This window comes from Sprattus sprattus (genome assembly GCF_963457725.1).
Source record: "Sprattus sprattus genome assembly, chromosome: 3".
Classification (NCBI taxonomy): Eukaryota; Metazoa; Chordata; class Actinopteri; order Clupeiformes; family Clupeidae; genus Sprattus; species Sprattus sprattus.
This window is the reverse complement of record NC_137922.1, coordinates 23,371,375-23,387,439: the sequence shown is the minus strand read 5'-3', so window position 1 is coordinate 23,387,439 and position 16,065 is coordinate 23,371,375. Positions and strand designations below refer to the sequence as shown.

General features: G+C 46.5%; 1 protein-coding gene across 1 annotated transcript in view; it reads right to left on the bottom strand.

Annotated features, from left to right (window-relative positions):
• LOC308362675 (von Willebrand factor D and EGF domain-containing protein) overlaps window positions 1-16,065 on the bottom strand; it is a 77,863-nt gene that overhangs the window by 48,886 nt on the left and 12,912 nt on the right. The window contains exons 7-13 of the mRNA XM_080835404.1: window positions 15,784-15,925; window positions 14,906-15,123; window positions 13,737-13,810; window positions 10,639-10,915; window positions 8,960-9,162; window positions 7,093-8,198; window positions 796-932 (exon numbers count right to left, since the gene is read on the bottom strand). Coding sequence (XP_080691530.1) covers window positions 796-932; window positions 7,093-8,198; window positions 8,960-9,162; window positions 10,639-10,915; window positions 13,737-13,810; window positions 14,906-15,123; window positions 15,784-15,925 — 2,157 coding nt within the window. The remainder of the gene's footprint in view (window positions 1-795; window positions 933-7,092; window positions 8,199-8,959; window positions 9,163-10,638; window positions 10,916-13,736; window positions 13,811-14,905; window positions 15,124-15,783; window positions 15,926-16,065) is intronic.

Genomic DNA, 16,065 nt, shown 5'->3' with positions numbered 1-16,065 from the left:
AAAGAAACTGAGACAGAGAAAAAGAGCGAGAGAAGAAATGGGTAAACTACAGGCTCTCGTCGGGACGCCTCTCTTCTTAGCAGTCTCCCTGGTCCCACGAGGCTGCTTGGGAAAATGCATGTCAGTGTGTGGTATGGCATTAAAGCAGCTAAATGGCTAATCTCACTGCATCAGTTAAAAGAATATTACACCGCCATGGTTACTGGACTACAAAAGAGCGAGGCTCATAAGCCCACCACACAGCTCACATGTATAGAGGAGACTTCCTGCTCTGATCTATAGGGTTTCTTCTCCGTAGGCTTGTATAAGGAGCATCAGTAATCAAGTACCATCCCTGTCTGCATCTCCTTGTCTGCTTTAAATATGCATTAGGACAGATGGCAGGTACATATTAAAGCCTGCCTCGGAACGACCAATAAAAATCTTGTTAATGGAACACCTCGCTCCGCAGTTCAAGAAGAGGCAATCTCGTCTGCCAGAGTAGTGTCATTACCTGGGCTGCAAGCTAAATAAAGGCAAGGCGATCGCAAACACAAATTAGGGACAGGCTATAGGCAAAGTCATTGAAGTCACAAGATGGTAGATTAGGGGAGATGTCGTATAATGTGCAGTCCAGTGTTGCATTTGATCATACAGACAGCATCTGGACCTCGGCCCGGTTCAGGACTGAAGCCTCGCAAAGTCAGCTTCACCTTAACCATTAGTCAGAGGTGGGGGTGGGGGTGGGGGGGAGTATCTTACATTAGTTAGCCATGAAATAAAAATGGAACCGTTACTTATTATTCTTATTCTTACCATTAGTTTAGTGGCGCGGCAGCTGAGGTTTGGCGAGCCCAGGAACCCGAGGCCAAATACTCGCACATTGTTGCAGTCGAATGCCCTGAAGTCACACAGGCCACTGTTCTCCAGGTCAGTCAGCTCCACGGCCTGACCTTCAGACCAGGGATGAGGGGAGAGGGGGAGAGAGGGGGGAGGAGAGAGAGAGGTCTTTATTCTGTATTTCTATGTCTCAATGTTTCTCTGTTTCTGTGTTCTGTGCTTGAGTCACACAATCTTCCTGTAAATGGTAATACCTATAGAGCATGCTGAATTGAACTAAACTGAGAGAAGGAATAGAGAGGGAGACGAAAGAGAGAGAGAAACAGACAGAAGTAAGTAAGTCAGAAGAAGTACATATGAAGTAAGAAAGAGAGAAAGGATGAGAGCGAGAGAGAGAGAGAGACAGACCATGAAAGAGTCAGAAATAGTGAAAGAATGAGAGAGTGAGAGTTTCATCATTAACACACATCCTCACGCTCACCTCCTGTCAAAGAGATCAAATCCTAATGAGACTCTTGCTGAAACCAAAAAAGAAGAAGAAAGAAAAGAAAAGAAAAAAGAAAAGATCTCTGGTGAGATTTTGCTCTCTGTGTAATTATTACTATCCTACACCTCTGAGAAAGCCTGCTGCTTCTTCCGTCAGCAGCGTTCCACACCGAATACTCAACATCCTTTCACAGGCTTCAATTAGGGATGCACACAATGGACGTTCGCGCCGTCGTCAGACAACACAGCCCTGAATGGGATCACTGCAGAACCTCTGTGCAGCCTCATCTACAAGCAGCTTCGAGCTCACAGACAAAGCCAGCATTGTGGCACGGCAAGAAAACATTTAAAAAAAGAAGAAAGAGAGAAGCATGCATTATTCGTTTCCAGCATGAAAAGGGGGGGGGGGGGGAATAGATACTGGAGAAAATAGATTAAGCACTCAGATAGACAATGGTGCAGTCAAACGGATTTGATTCTATGATTCCAGGGTATCTTGGGGACGGATAATGTGACTCTCAGAGTGGCACAAAGGACTTTACAGATGAGGACTGTGTTGTCTATGCTGCTGTCCTCCTCTGGAAAAACATGCAAATAATGTGAGCATATTCAGAAGGATGCAGCACATTAAAACACACCAGTGGACACACAGCCAGAAGTCAGACAGACAGAGAGACTTTCAAGAACAGCGCCGCTAACAAACAGTAGGACGAATCACACATGGCCATAAATCACTACGTGTTTTCAGGGGAGGGTAGGCAAGCACCGACCTTGCACACGTTTCCAGGAAACCATTAGATGATGCACAGCAATTAGTGCCAGAATTTTGCATTTTCACCGTAATTGGGATTTTTTTTCACCCGTCCTTTGCCTCCCTTTCCATGTTGTTCGCATTATGCACAGTGCAGATGAGACCCTTAAACCCAGGGTTACTACGGCTTGTGATCTAGCGGCGGCTTACAGCGTAAGATTTGGAGGCACTGACAGACAGACATTGCTGTGGTCGGACGAAATTAGGCGATGATGAATATCCAATGCTGCCCAGCCATCCCCTGGCCATCCTTAAATCAGCCATTTTAATTTCAATTCTGCTTCCAGCCCATCCACTTCTGATCTCCTTGGAGACAAGGCCACTTAATTCACATCTCTGCACAAATCACATCCAAACAAGATAGGTAATACACTTACTAACCGTGTGTAAAAATATGCTGAAAAAATGTCATTAAAAATAAACTGTGGGGCTTATTTACATGTGAGGCCAAGATACAGGAGCGGGGAAAAAAAAACAACAAACAAAAAAAAAACAGAGGGAAGAACATTTAAGGAGATGACAACTTATTTTAGAAGTGTGGTACAAAGTAGCCTAGTCCCTCTCCTCACAAGAAGATTCCTCCTCATCCTGTCCAAACTCTGCCAGATGGCTTTTGTTCAACTTTGCTGTGACGGATAAAAAGCATGGAAATGAGTCTATTGTTAAGACTAGATTCTAAGATTCCTTGGCTGCTATGTCAGAATGTATTCTCTGCGGCGTAGCGAAGCAAAAACAGTTTCTAACTTCATTCGCTACCCTGTAGGACAGCGTGGGACAGAAGGGGTAAAACGTTTATCTTTGGATAAAATATTTAAACCCAACCACCGGCTGCCACCGTCAAAACAAACCGAGTCTGACAGCAGACAAGCATGGCTATATCTAAGGCATTATAATGGCTGACAGCCCCGCACATCACTACATCCCCTTCTATACAAACACCACTTAGAGTTGTTATTTCATTCACAATCTATTTGCTTAGGGCCTCGGTTTCAGGCTCGCCGGCATACAGCTCAGGGAGGGTACACCTTGAAATCACTGTAATCTTCAGCAGGGGAAATAATTGGCATCATTGCGGTGGAGGAGCTGGCATCTGGGATCTGCAGGGATAATGCCACAAACAGTGGCATTTTCCCTGCTGGCTGAAGAGCAGGAGGGGCTGCTAATGGTAGGTGGAGAACAGTGGCATCTACCCAGGAACTGGAAGAGGGCAATTTTCTCCTTGCCCACTTCAGCCCTGGAACAATGCCCATCAGGGGCAGAGGTGTGGGTTGCTTTTTTGGGGGGGGAGGGGGGGTTGTGAGTCACTGTGTGTTTAGAGGGCCCCCCCAGCTCATAGTTCATAGCTCAGCTTTCATACTTAGAGGATACTCACACACACACACTAAGACATATCTCTCATATTACTTATGTACCTGGAAAAATAACAATAGCCTGTTGCCTGTTGGATGTAGAACATACACTGGTAATGGCGACTCCACATTAAAAACTCAGTGTGCATATTACCGGTAGGTAAATAACATTTTAGTGATCATTTTGACATGAAACCTATTCATCCAGTTTGGGAAAAATATCTCAATTTTTAAATAAAGCTACCTGTGACATATCCAAATCTATGTCTGAATTATCAATCGTAACACACAAATGTAAATGGAATTCAAATTGGTATATTTTGAGGCCAAACCTGCATGTATGAGTGGGAAATTCAAATTTTGGATTACATTTCCATTTCGCATATTGCATTTGCATTTTTATTTTGATAATGAAACTCTTCCATACTACTTCAGCCTACTTCAGACGCTACGATGCAGATCCCTGAGAGGGCCCATGCCTGTGGAGGCAATCATACTGTCAGGGACGGCAGGCTATGGGCCACAGTTTGAGGATGTTATTTCTAGACAACACTGCACAGGGAGTAAATAAATAAGGGCAGCTTGAATGAGCAAGTTCTAAGTGAAAGTGAATAGAGTCCTTGCATGCAGTAAGGCCAATGCCATGCCCACACCCCCTTCTACTTCGCCAACACCTCCTTGCTTTAGACTTTCACAAGTATGTGGATGAATGGAAGGATGGATGGATATATCTCTCTCACTGCCAGCCTTCACTCCATCTCTCTATCCATCCCTCTCTTTGCCCGTGGTCGGTGAGGCAATTAAGGTAGATTTATTCCCCTGTCCTTCACTTCTTCCTCTTGCATGTTGATCTCCCTACAGCAGTCATAAATCAGAGATGGAGAGAAGGGTGCAGGGTGTGTGTGTGTATGTGTGTGTGGGTGTGTGTGTGGGGGGGGGGGGGGGGGCAGTACAGGCGCCTCTGATAAACACCACACCACCCTATTCTCTGTGTTAATCTACACCCTAATTTGTGGTAAGCCCCTGCCAAGTGCTGCATCGTCTGCCCCGCGGGGCAGCCCGGCGTCTTGGGTACCAGGAGTGCAATAGGAGGCGCTCGCTGCTGACTCCTGGGCTAATCAGTTATGCATTAATGCCCATTTGGCAGACGCCCAAGCCTTGGCATACCTGCAGAACAACCCTCTCAGAGATAGAGGGAGGAGGGGAAGAGGGGGACAAGGCAGAGCTGGAGCTGCTTAGGCATTTTCAAAGGTGCTAAAAGATCAGGCGAGAGTGCTGCTTTTCCCACAAATCAGACAGTTCCTGGATGCATGGTGACATTCCCTCACATTGTGAGAAAGATTTCTTGGCAGAGGGTGTTCAAAGAGCACACCGCACCAGCAAATAGAGAGAGAGAAAGAGAGAGAGAGAGAGAGAAATACACCATCTGTTGTGGTCTCTGGAGAGGGTGTCTACTGAGACTGCGCATAGTGAGTAACCACATGAAATGAGCTTGGGGAGTAAAGATAAGACTTTTCCAAAAATGAAAACACAATTAAGACCGCTTTGCAGACAGTGAGGTAAGGTTAAGAGAGACAGAGAGACAGAGAGATAGCGAGACAGAGACAGGGGAAGAGGAATATAAGCAAGGGTGATACAGACACAAACAGACAGACAGACAGACAGACAGACAGACAGACAGACAGACAGGGAAAGAGGGAGATACTGTAAGCAAGGGAGACAGAGAGACAGATAGACAGAGAAAGAGAGAGCGAGACAGTCAGGGAAAGAGGGAAAAAAAGCGAGAGAAACAGAGGGAGAAAGACAAAGAGAGTTGGAAAGGGAGAAAGAGAGAGAGAGACAGAGAGAGAGAGATGGTGAGAGAGAAAGAGAGAGAGACAGAGAGGGAGAAAGAGTGATAGAGAAGGAGAAAGAGAGAGACAGAGAGGGAGAAAGAGAGAGAGAGAGAAAGAGAGAGAAAGGGAGAGAAAGAGATCTCTACCACCAACTCAGCTAAAAGTCCAGAGCATGAGATTTGATCAATTGCCACCCAGTTGCACAGGCCTCTCGGACGACCATCTGTTAGAGGCAGCTGCACAGAAAGACTCCTTTCCAGACCAATATGATTTTAATTAAAACCCATTCTGGCTATCAGCGGGGTGAGAGTCATGTCCCTAAAGCATGACACGCAGGGAATCCAGCTTCATTATCTTGACTGGGACACTGCATGCAGTTCAAAGGCAATAAGTCTTCAGCCCTCAGTTTCAGACCTAGCACTAGCAAATGATTTGAGTTAATAGCTGAATATGTTCACGCATGATGAGTGTTTCTGCTGCTTAAGGGATGATACTGAATGTATTACACCCCCTGAGAAATAAATAAATAAAAACATTGATTCATTCGTGTCCATTGATGCAAGGCTTGCTCTTAAACATTGGCATTCACACTCTATCTGCTTCAACTCCACTCAGATGGAAAATAATAAGTCTTGCTGCCAAACAAATAGTACAATCTTACAAGGCTCCAAAAGGGAAGAGGAGAGCACTGAATACAAAGCAAACACACAAACTGTCTTGCAATCCAACTGAGACTTTCCCCCTGTGAGATTTCTACCCTGACAGAGACCACTGCAGCATAGCTTTAAAGCTTTCCCTATCCTACACGACCTCCTGACAGCTCTATTTACTGATGGGTATACTGCAACTCTTCTTACTGATGGGTATGCTGCAGTCATGGAGGCTGTGTCTACTAACTGATGGGTATGCTGCAGTCATAGAGGCTGTGTCTACTTACTGATGGCTGCAGTCGAATAGGCTGTGTCTACTTACTGATGGGTATTCTGCAGTCATAGAGGCTGTGTCTACTTACTGATGGCTGCAGTCATAGAGGCTGTGTCTACTTACTGATGGGTATGATGCAGTCGTATAGGCTGTGTCTACTTACTGATGGGTATGATGTAGTCATAGAGGCTGTCTACTTACTGATGGCTGCAGTCATAGAGGCTGTGTCTACTTACTGATGGGTATGCTGCAGTCATAGAGGCTGTGTCTACTTACTGATGGGTATTCTGCAGTCATAGAGGCTGTGTCTACTTACTGATGGGTATTCTGCAGTCATAGAGGCTGTGTCTACTTACTGATGGGTATGATGCAGTCGTAGAGGCTGTGTCTACTTACTGATGGCTGCAGTCATAGAGGCTGTGTCGACTTACTGATGGGTATGATGCAGTCGTATAGGCTGTGTCTACTTACTCATGGCGGCAGTTATAGAGGCTGTGTCTACTTACTGATGGGTATGATGCAGTTATAGATGCTGTGTCTACTTACTGATGGGTATTCTGCAGTCATTGAGGATGTGTCTACTTACTGATGGGTATGCTGCAATTATAGATGCTGTGTCTACTTACTGATGGGTATGATGCAGCTCTACTTACTGATGGGTATGCTCCAGTCAAAGAGGCTGTGTCTACTTACTGATGGCTACAGTCAAAGAGGCTGTGTCTACTTACTGATGGCTACAGTCAAAGAGGCTGTGTCTACTTACTGATGGCTACAGTCAAAGAGGCTGTGTCTACTTACTGATGGCTACAGTCAAAGAGGCTGTGTCTACTTACTGATGGCTACAGTCAAAGAGGCTGTGTCTACTTACTGATGGGGATGCTGCAGTCATAGAGGCTGTGGCCTGGGTAGCACTGGCAGCCCATATCCGTGCAGTGTCCATTGCCACTGCAGAAGTTTGGGCAGCGCAGGGCTGTGACCACATCGGCAGGCGTCCCCGTGGCACTACCCATGTCGCCGCGGCTACCACGACCGCCCCCGCCCCCGCCGAGCTGCAAGGCACGCTGGGTCCTGTTCCGCAGAAGGCGCCGCTCGCACTCGTTCTCCAGGAAGGGCATGAGAGCATCCTCCCAGGCCAGGTCGTCCTTCAGCTGCAGGTCCATGATGCACAGGTCCACCGCCTCGTCCAGGCGGCGGTCCAGGAGGCCGCGGCATGACACGCCCACCGTGGAGTTGGCCAACGCCGCCTGGCACAGCTCCAGGGCCTTGGCCGAGGTCAGGCCGCTCGGGGTGGGCCACACAGGCTGCGGCACCGGACGCTCCTCCGACAGGTGGTCCTCGGGGAAGAAGTAGGCCAGGCTCTCCAGGTCCGACTGGCTCAGGCTCTGGAAGGCCAGGATAGGCTGGAACTCCGCGTCTGGGTCCAGGTGTGGTTCTGGGTCCAGGTGGTGGTGGCGGCTTGCGCTTGGGGGGAAGTCGTACAGGCTCTGCCTCTTCCCCCTCCTCACGTACGGCCTTTGAGCTGCGGATCTGAGCAACGCCACAGAGTGTGTCTTATTGGCCGATAAGTTGTCCCCAGCAGGCCTCAGAGGTCGCTCCTCCTGCTCTGTCTTCTGTGCGCCGGCTGGGTTTGACCCGGGCTGCTCTGTCGACTGTGAGCTGTCTGGGTTTGACCCGGGCGCTACATCAGTCGAGTGAGAAGACACGTGCTTGCGCTTGCGGACGCTCTGCTTGTGTCTGGTTTCATAAGCGTGTGTGTATTCTGCGGTGGTGTCTCTGAACGGGAAGAGAGAGGTATAATCCGCGCTGTCGTGGTCCTGACAGGCGGACGAGGGGACGTGGTTGAACAGGAAGTCTGAGGCGCTCGTCCCGGGGAGCAATGCGGCGTAGCTTCTCTGACATCGGCAGAAATTCCTCTTCATCTCCCCTTCGACCGCAGGCGGCGTGCTGTCAAATAAGCTCTCCCCGGGCGCTATCCTATCACGGGAGGAGAGGGAAAAAAGAAAGAGAGATATAAACATGCCTGGGAAAAATGAGCTATCACTTTAGCCTTTTGAGTTAAGCCCTGAGACATCACGTCTGGGGAGGATTTAGGATTTGATAAAGGTTAACCATTCGATTAATTTCTTTTTTCTTTCAATTGCAAAGGAAAAAAAACTCTCTCACTCTCATTCTCTCTCTCTCATTCTCTCTCTATATATATATACAGTATATATACATATATATAATATATATATATATATAAATGAAGGTTACTGCTGAAAGAAACAGCACAATACAGAAGCTTGTGAGGTGCTTCCATCAGAGAAGCAAGAATACAAAAAAACTCCCTGACAAAAGTGGAGTCATCCCCAGCCAGCGGTTTGTTATTGTGGAGGACATGAAGAGTAAGATGGCGGAGGACATGAAGAGTACCCCAGGTGATAGCATATGCCATTAAGTGTTGAAACATTCGCAGGGCACTGAGAATCACTCTATTAATGTTTGATGGTAGGCTTCCCCATTAGCCAGGGAAGGAAGAGCAGACTCCCCAAAACCGTTAGCGAACACCCCCCCACCTCCACCTCCACCTCCACCCCATCTTACCCTGGACCACTATGGAAGCCATTAGCAAGTCCCTGTCAACCCCCCCCCACCCACACTCACACAAACACACACACACAAACACACACACACACACACACACACACACACACACCCATCTCCGAAACATTACAGATGAGAGGCAATTACAGCACCTCCAGGTGTGGATGAAGCGCTGGAGGTCACCGCTGCCGAGGGGGGAGCCGTCGGGTCCGTGCCAGTCGTTGTGGCCGTTCCGGTCGAAGGTTCCGCAGAGGCCGCGGGTGCGGTTGAGGTCGGACCCCGGCGCCCGGACTGCCAGGCTCATTCCCCAGTCGCTCACGTCGGCGCGCAAAAATGCCCCCGAGGGAAACAGCACCTAGAGGAGGAGACACGGTCACACCGAGAGATGAGTTGGCTAAAAAGCCCCCCCCCTGCGCCCCCCCCCCCCCCCCCCACACACACACCAGGGTCTAGCGGGGTGCTGCTCTGACCTCTCCTTGTCTGTTGAAAACACTCAGAGAAGTGCTGAGATAGTCCTGAGCTACTTTCTCCCTCCTGAAGATGAGATATTCACAGAAGGACGTTTTATGTGCTGAAATTAGATTCACTCTGCAGAAGTGTGCACACTATGCCCTTTCAAAAGATATCGCTTCCAAAGAGCTTGAAACGGTGAAACGAAGTTATTCTTTTACTGCAAAATATGAGTGAGTGTGAAAATGTGCTTTTATCCCTGATGTGGCGAGGTGAGAGCTAAATAGAGGGCCACTCTCCTTCCATCAGGCCATGACTGCATCAACTCACAGTAGCAAGATAGTGTGAGCCATTAATACAATAGACCGCTATAGAGCTATTGAACATAGCTGTATACTCTGTCCCCTGTTCAAAACACCAGTTTTCATTAACAACCTTTTGAAATTACAAATGTGTTCGAATTGATAGGGGAGCTAGGTTTTTCCTCTTTAGAATATGGGCTGGTGGTCAGTGAATTTCACAAATGCAAATTTGCCCTCTTTTGATTCAGCTATATAGCATTGCTATTCGTGACCAGTTCCCGATTAAATCCAGTGGAGTCTTGTGGAGTTACCCAGTGCTTCCTCCTAACAACATGCCAGTACTGTGAACATGTTTTAAATAATCTGGTTGTCATAACACAGCTCAACTGAGGCAATTCATTTCCATGTTTTGATCTCAGTAGTTCCCCTCATTTGAAGACTCTGTAATCACATGTGTGAGTAACTCTCCAAACAGATGCAAACCCTGTTTACTCTCCATCGCATTCCAGGCAAAAAAAAAAAAAACACAAGGCAATAGTGTTCAGTGTACAGATGGTTGGATGTTTACAGCAAGACAAAAGGATGTGTAGTCAAAACCTTAGAAAAGCATTATTTAGCTATAAATTGTGCTAACTGTAATTTGTAATTGTGTGAATTTAACTGAGCCTCTGAAGTGGCTTTGATTTTGTTAAATATCACACACACACACACACACACACGAAAGCACACACACACAGACACACACAGACACACACACACACATTAACACACACACATACAAACACACACAGACACAAACACACACAGACAGACACACACACACACACACACACACACACACACACACACACACACAAACACACACACACTCTCACACACACACACACACACACACATATACACACAGACACACACACACACACACACACGAACGCACACACACACACACACACACGGGCACACACACACAGACATATACTCACACACACACACACACACACACACACACACACACACACACACACACACACACACACACACACACACACACACACACACACACACAGACATTCACATACCGTGACTTTCCTCCCCTGGTGTGACTCGTGGATTTTGACCTGCGGGGGTGTGGTCTGGGACAGACTCTTCACAGACAGGCGTGGCCTCGTTTCCTGCAGCTGCCCGTTACACATGTCAAAGGTCACCAGGTCGTTGCCCTCGCGCGCCACCACCCCGCAGTTACAGGCCACGGCGTAATGGCGGCTACCGCAGTCCCACTGGCGAGCCTGCACCTCGAAGTGCCTGCTCAGACTCCGGTACAGGACGAATGTGCCCGTCTGATGGTTATCATACCGCCTGAGGATGAAGAGAAACGTCTTTTAATATCACCGCAAGGATTATTTGAGTGGATGTGCTAGGCATTCTGGGACCAGGTTTAACATTTTTTTCTTGACATTTATCTTCCTTCAGTGCAATTATTCCCTTTTGTCTTCTCTGTCCTCTTTTCTTTTGTCTTTTTTTGCGTCTTAGTGACAAAGATAAGGTTGTAAAGCTGGGTTCCAGAGGGACGGAGTGCAAACCTTCACTCAAAAAAGAACTACCATTGCTTGGCAGTGGACTTTGCTAAACAAACTACACTTGACATGTGTTGGAAGCACACTATGAAGGACACTATGAAGCACACTATGAAGGACACTATGAAGCACACTATGAAGGACACTATGAAGGACACTATGAAGGACACTATGAAGCACCCTATGAAGGACACTATGAAGGGCACTATGAAGGGTACTATGAAGGACACTATGAAGGGCACTATGAAGGACACTATGAAGGGCACTATGAAGGGCACTATGAAGGACACTATGAAGGGCACTATGAAGGACACTATGAAGGACACTATGAAGGGCACTATGAAGGACACTATGAAGGACACTATGAAGGACACTATGAAGGGCACTATGAAGGACACTATGAAGCACACTAGGAAGCACACTATGAAGCACACTATGAAGCGGCTAGGAAGCACACTATGAAGCACACTATGAAGGATATATGAAGGATACTATGAAGGACACTTTGGAGGATACTATGTATATGCACTGAAGCTCTACAGAAAACCTAAAATGTTGTGTGACCTTGTTAGACATTGTTAGTTCACTCTGAGAGTTGCTATAAAATGGTTCCATTCATTCTACCACTATCACCTTCCTGTTCCCTTCTGCACAGTATAAGATTGCTACTCAATTAACCCTCGTGCTCTATCCCGGCAAAACATGACTTTAATAAAAATCCTTATATTCATGACATCCTTCAACCTACCTACTTGAATGGATAAAATAAATTATAGTCATATTAATAAAGTTTTTTTTTTTTCAAATAATTTTGCATTTGTTGTGTCCCCAGTTAAAAATTGGCAGGCTGATTGTAATACAAAAATATATATATTTTAAAGTTGTCAGATGTCATATTTAATGCAGTGAATTGGGTGTTGATATGAATAGGCATGCATTTTCGTCACAAATCACACCAATCAGTTATGGCGGAAGACACAACAAGTGTTATTGTGGCGTAAAATTACATATTTAATTATGTTTATTTTATGCATATTTTAAATATTAAGTATTAAAAACATTGTTAAATCCACAAAATAGTAATAATCCTGAGATTTGAATTTGCACTGGTTGCACTGGAGACATGATATATAATTTTAAAAAGTATTTAAAAGTACAAATCAAAATCAAATGTTTATAAAAAGAATTATTAACATTTATGCCAGGCCGGTCAGTTCTGACCAGAACCACAACAAGTGTAGGCATGTTAAGAATACAACATGAGGGTTAAAAAAGAAAAAATAATCACTAAACCCTCCAGCAAGAAAACTGGGCTGTAGCCAATTATGAACCCAGAATAATTTCAGATCCTTGAGAATCTGTGTAGGTGTGTAGGTGTGTTCTTTAATTAGAAGAGGGTATTTTAATACGTGTTCTTTCCCTGAACCCTGGACTGTTAACATTAAAAAGAACAATACTAACTGAAAAGCTATTTTGTTTAAAAATTCAGCACCAAGAATCACTTATCAGGCTGGATTGGACTGGAAGGCACATTATAATCAACATAGTGAAATACAAGCGAAAAAACTAGCAACTAGCGGATTCTTACCTACCGACCCCATCAGGGGAACAATTTATCCTTGAAAAATAACAGCAAGAATGAACTATAAAGAACTGTTTCACTTTTTTTGCTTTTGCAGAGAAACTCTACCAGAAGTTTTCCTATCAGTGGCGTTCAGACGTCTAATTCATCTAACTCAGGGCGTCTTGGTGTAGTGTTGTCAAGGACGGCCAACCTGAGGAGGACGCGGCCCGTGTGTGTTTTTGTGATGAAAGAAAGAGGGCTATTCACTATATGTGTGTGTGTGTGTGTGTGTGTGTGTGTGTGTGTGTGTGTGTGTGTGTGTGTGTGTGTGTGTGTGTGCTGTTATTGGCTATATGAAGGTAATGTCACGGCAGTTTTGACTTTCAGAGCTGCTGCGCTGTGTTTAGTCAAACTGTGTGAATGATTGAAAAAAACAGAGCTGTGGACAGGTGTGTCTATGTGTGTGTTTGTGTGTGTGTTTGGGTTGGAGGGCATGAAAGTGTGTATGTGTGTGTGTGTGTGTGTGTGTGTGTGTGTGTGTGTGTGTGTGTGTGTGTGTGTGTGTGTCTATAGACAGCTGGTATATATAGGAAGCGTACACGCTGAGTTCTCTGTGGTGCCAGGGTCGTCGCAGAAAACATAATGACTTGTAGATCAGCCAGGAAGCAGGGTGTGTGTCTGTACTTGCATTTGGGCGCATGTGTGTGTGTGTGTGTTGTGCACTCTGTGGTGTGTGTGTATGTGTGTGTGTGTGTGTGTGTGTGTTGTGCACTCTGTGGTGTGTGAGTGTGCACTATGTAGTGTGGGGGGGCGTTGCGGCTGATACTTGCCATAAAACGTAATGACGTGTAAATTAGTCAGTGTGCATGTGGGTATGCTCTGTGGTGCAGGGGCTGTAGTGATCCTTGCCTGCCATCAAACGTAATGACGTGTAGATCAGTCAAAAAGCAGTGCATAGTGTGTGTGTGTGTGTGTGTGTCAGTGCATATGTGAGTGTGTGTGTGTGTGTATGTGCTGTCAGGGGCGTCGTGGCCGTTACCTGCCATCAAACGTAATGATGTGTGGATCAGTCAGGGAGTAGCAGGTGGCGGTGGGAACGTCCTGAACCGTGACCTGTGAGAAACACACACAAACACAGCTTATCCCCACTCTAATTAAAAAGCAGGCAGCGGCACAGGCAGCCCCCTCCGGGTCCTGATTAAAGGGCAGACGCCGCCAGGCAGGCCCGCTGTGCCCTTTTCATGTTTACACTAAAACAAAGATGGAGGCCACGGCTGGGCCACCGACCAATGGCTGTGGAGCAGGGAGGTAACACGCTTCCTCCTCTCCTCTCCGTCCACTCTGAGAAGGGTCTAATGACTCAGTGTCAGCCTTGGCAGGGCTGAGTTACTGCATCTGAATCCTCCGGCTGTCAGCAGGGCCTCATTAGCAGCGTGCTTATCTGGAGATGAGCTTTTAAAGGCAGGGTTACGGTACGCATGGGTAAAGTACAGGACAATAGTCTTCAGTCTACTGCCCTGTGGGAAACATGCAAAGTTTTTTATGGAACCGCACACTTGCAATATCCAGCTCACAAACACTTATAAGCTGCAGATAGTAGAGTAGTAGATTCTGTGTGTGATCATTTGTGGAGCAACAGGAACACAATGAATCTTTCCAGTTATCGCCTTCCCGCACAACTCATGTGGTACCGTAGCACCATAAAGGCAGATTAGTGTTGCTGGCATGGAGCTGCTCGGGGGGATTTGTGTTGTTTAGCAATAATTAAGCTAAGTGGATTTAGATTTGGATAATCATCATGAACACACATAAATCTCTGAGAAAAACACATCGGACTCTCCCGGGCTCCGAGATTAGCATGTACACTTTCCATGAGGTCCAGATTTATTTAAAAAATCAGGAAAGCTCCAACATTTTTGCTAGCTGGTAGTGTAAGTGAGCAGTGTAGTGAAGAGAGGAGTCATACTATGATGGTCCAAAAGTCTTAGTGAACTTAGCAAGACCTTCTAACATCACCCACAGCAACTATGTAGCTCATTTTAACAGCTTAATGGTTAATTCCCTCTCACCTCCTCATCAGAACAGGATCACTCACACTGAGCCTCTGCTCACATAAGCTCACACAACACACTCCTGCCACAGTTAACACCGAGAATAGGAAGAAGCGAGTATAAGAAAAAGGATTACTATAACGCCACGTGTGCTGACCTTCAGAGGATCGGGCCTGTAGCTCCTCCAGAGGCGCGGACTGCCTCGCGTGGGCTGCGGCGTGACCAGGCTCGCCCTGTTTCCGTCGCGAGTGAAGTCGGTGGTGGCGGTGAGTAGCAGGGTGCCCTGGGCACAGCTGTCTGGGCCGCAGGCCGTGGGCAGGAGGTCCAGCTGGCACGCCGAGAGAGCCACGTTAGGGGCCTCCTGGACTCGGCTGTCTGGGATAGATAGCATTAGCGTTAGCATTCGTAGATAGTCTACAGGGGAGCGTCCAAATAAAGTAAGTAATTTCAATAATCAATAATTAATATTCCAATGTGCTTCTCCTGTACATAGAGAAGTGAGTACACCCCTGTGAAACCATTGGTCAGGTCACAGTTCTTCTTTAGAAACTGTTTTTGGTAATGTGCTTAAGATCATCATTTACATTTACATTTAGTCATTTAGCAGACGCTGTTGTCCCAAAGTGGCATACAAGGGAGAGAAGTCAAGCTACGAGCAATAGAGACCTAGTGTAAAAATAAATACTACTTTACATAAGAAATAGAAAAAAAAACATTCAAGAGTCTAAAAACATTCCACAGTTACCTTCTAACTGGGCAAGGACTTATAGACCAGACAAGACTGCTTTGCTAGCTGGACATAACATGAAAGACAAGCTTGTATATGCAGACAAATAGACCCAATACTGGAAGGTGATGCTCACCACCCTTCTGTTTCATGCTCCTGTGCAGAATAATGTCCAATATATATGCACTTGATATGCACTTGATAAGCACTATATATGCACTTTAATGCTTGACCCTGCAGCTGCAGTGGTTCCTCCATGCAGGCAGAGGCACAGGCACAGGCTCTAAGACACTCTCAGAGAGAGGTACCTTGGTCGTGAACGCTGAGGGCCAGGGTGACCTTGCACTGGTGGCTTTGCTCGGCTCCGTGGCACAGGATGGGTACGGTGCTGTGGAAAGTCACCTGGTGCTCTCTGCCGTCTTCCCTGATGTGCAGCGACTCTGGGAAAAACTACAGGCACAAGCGAAGAAGAAGATTACCGTTGGCTGGCACTACTATTTCACCTCCATCCCACTGCCCCTCTCCCCCCTACGGGAAAAACTACAGGCACGAGAGAAAAAGAAGAAGAAGAAGCACACTGGGAAGAGGCT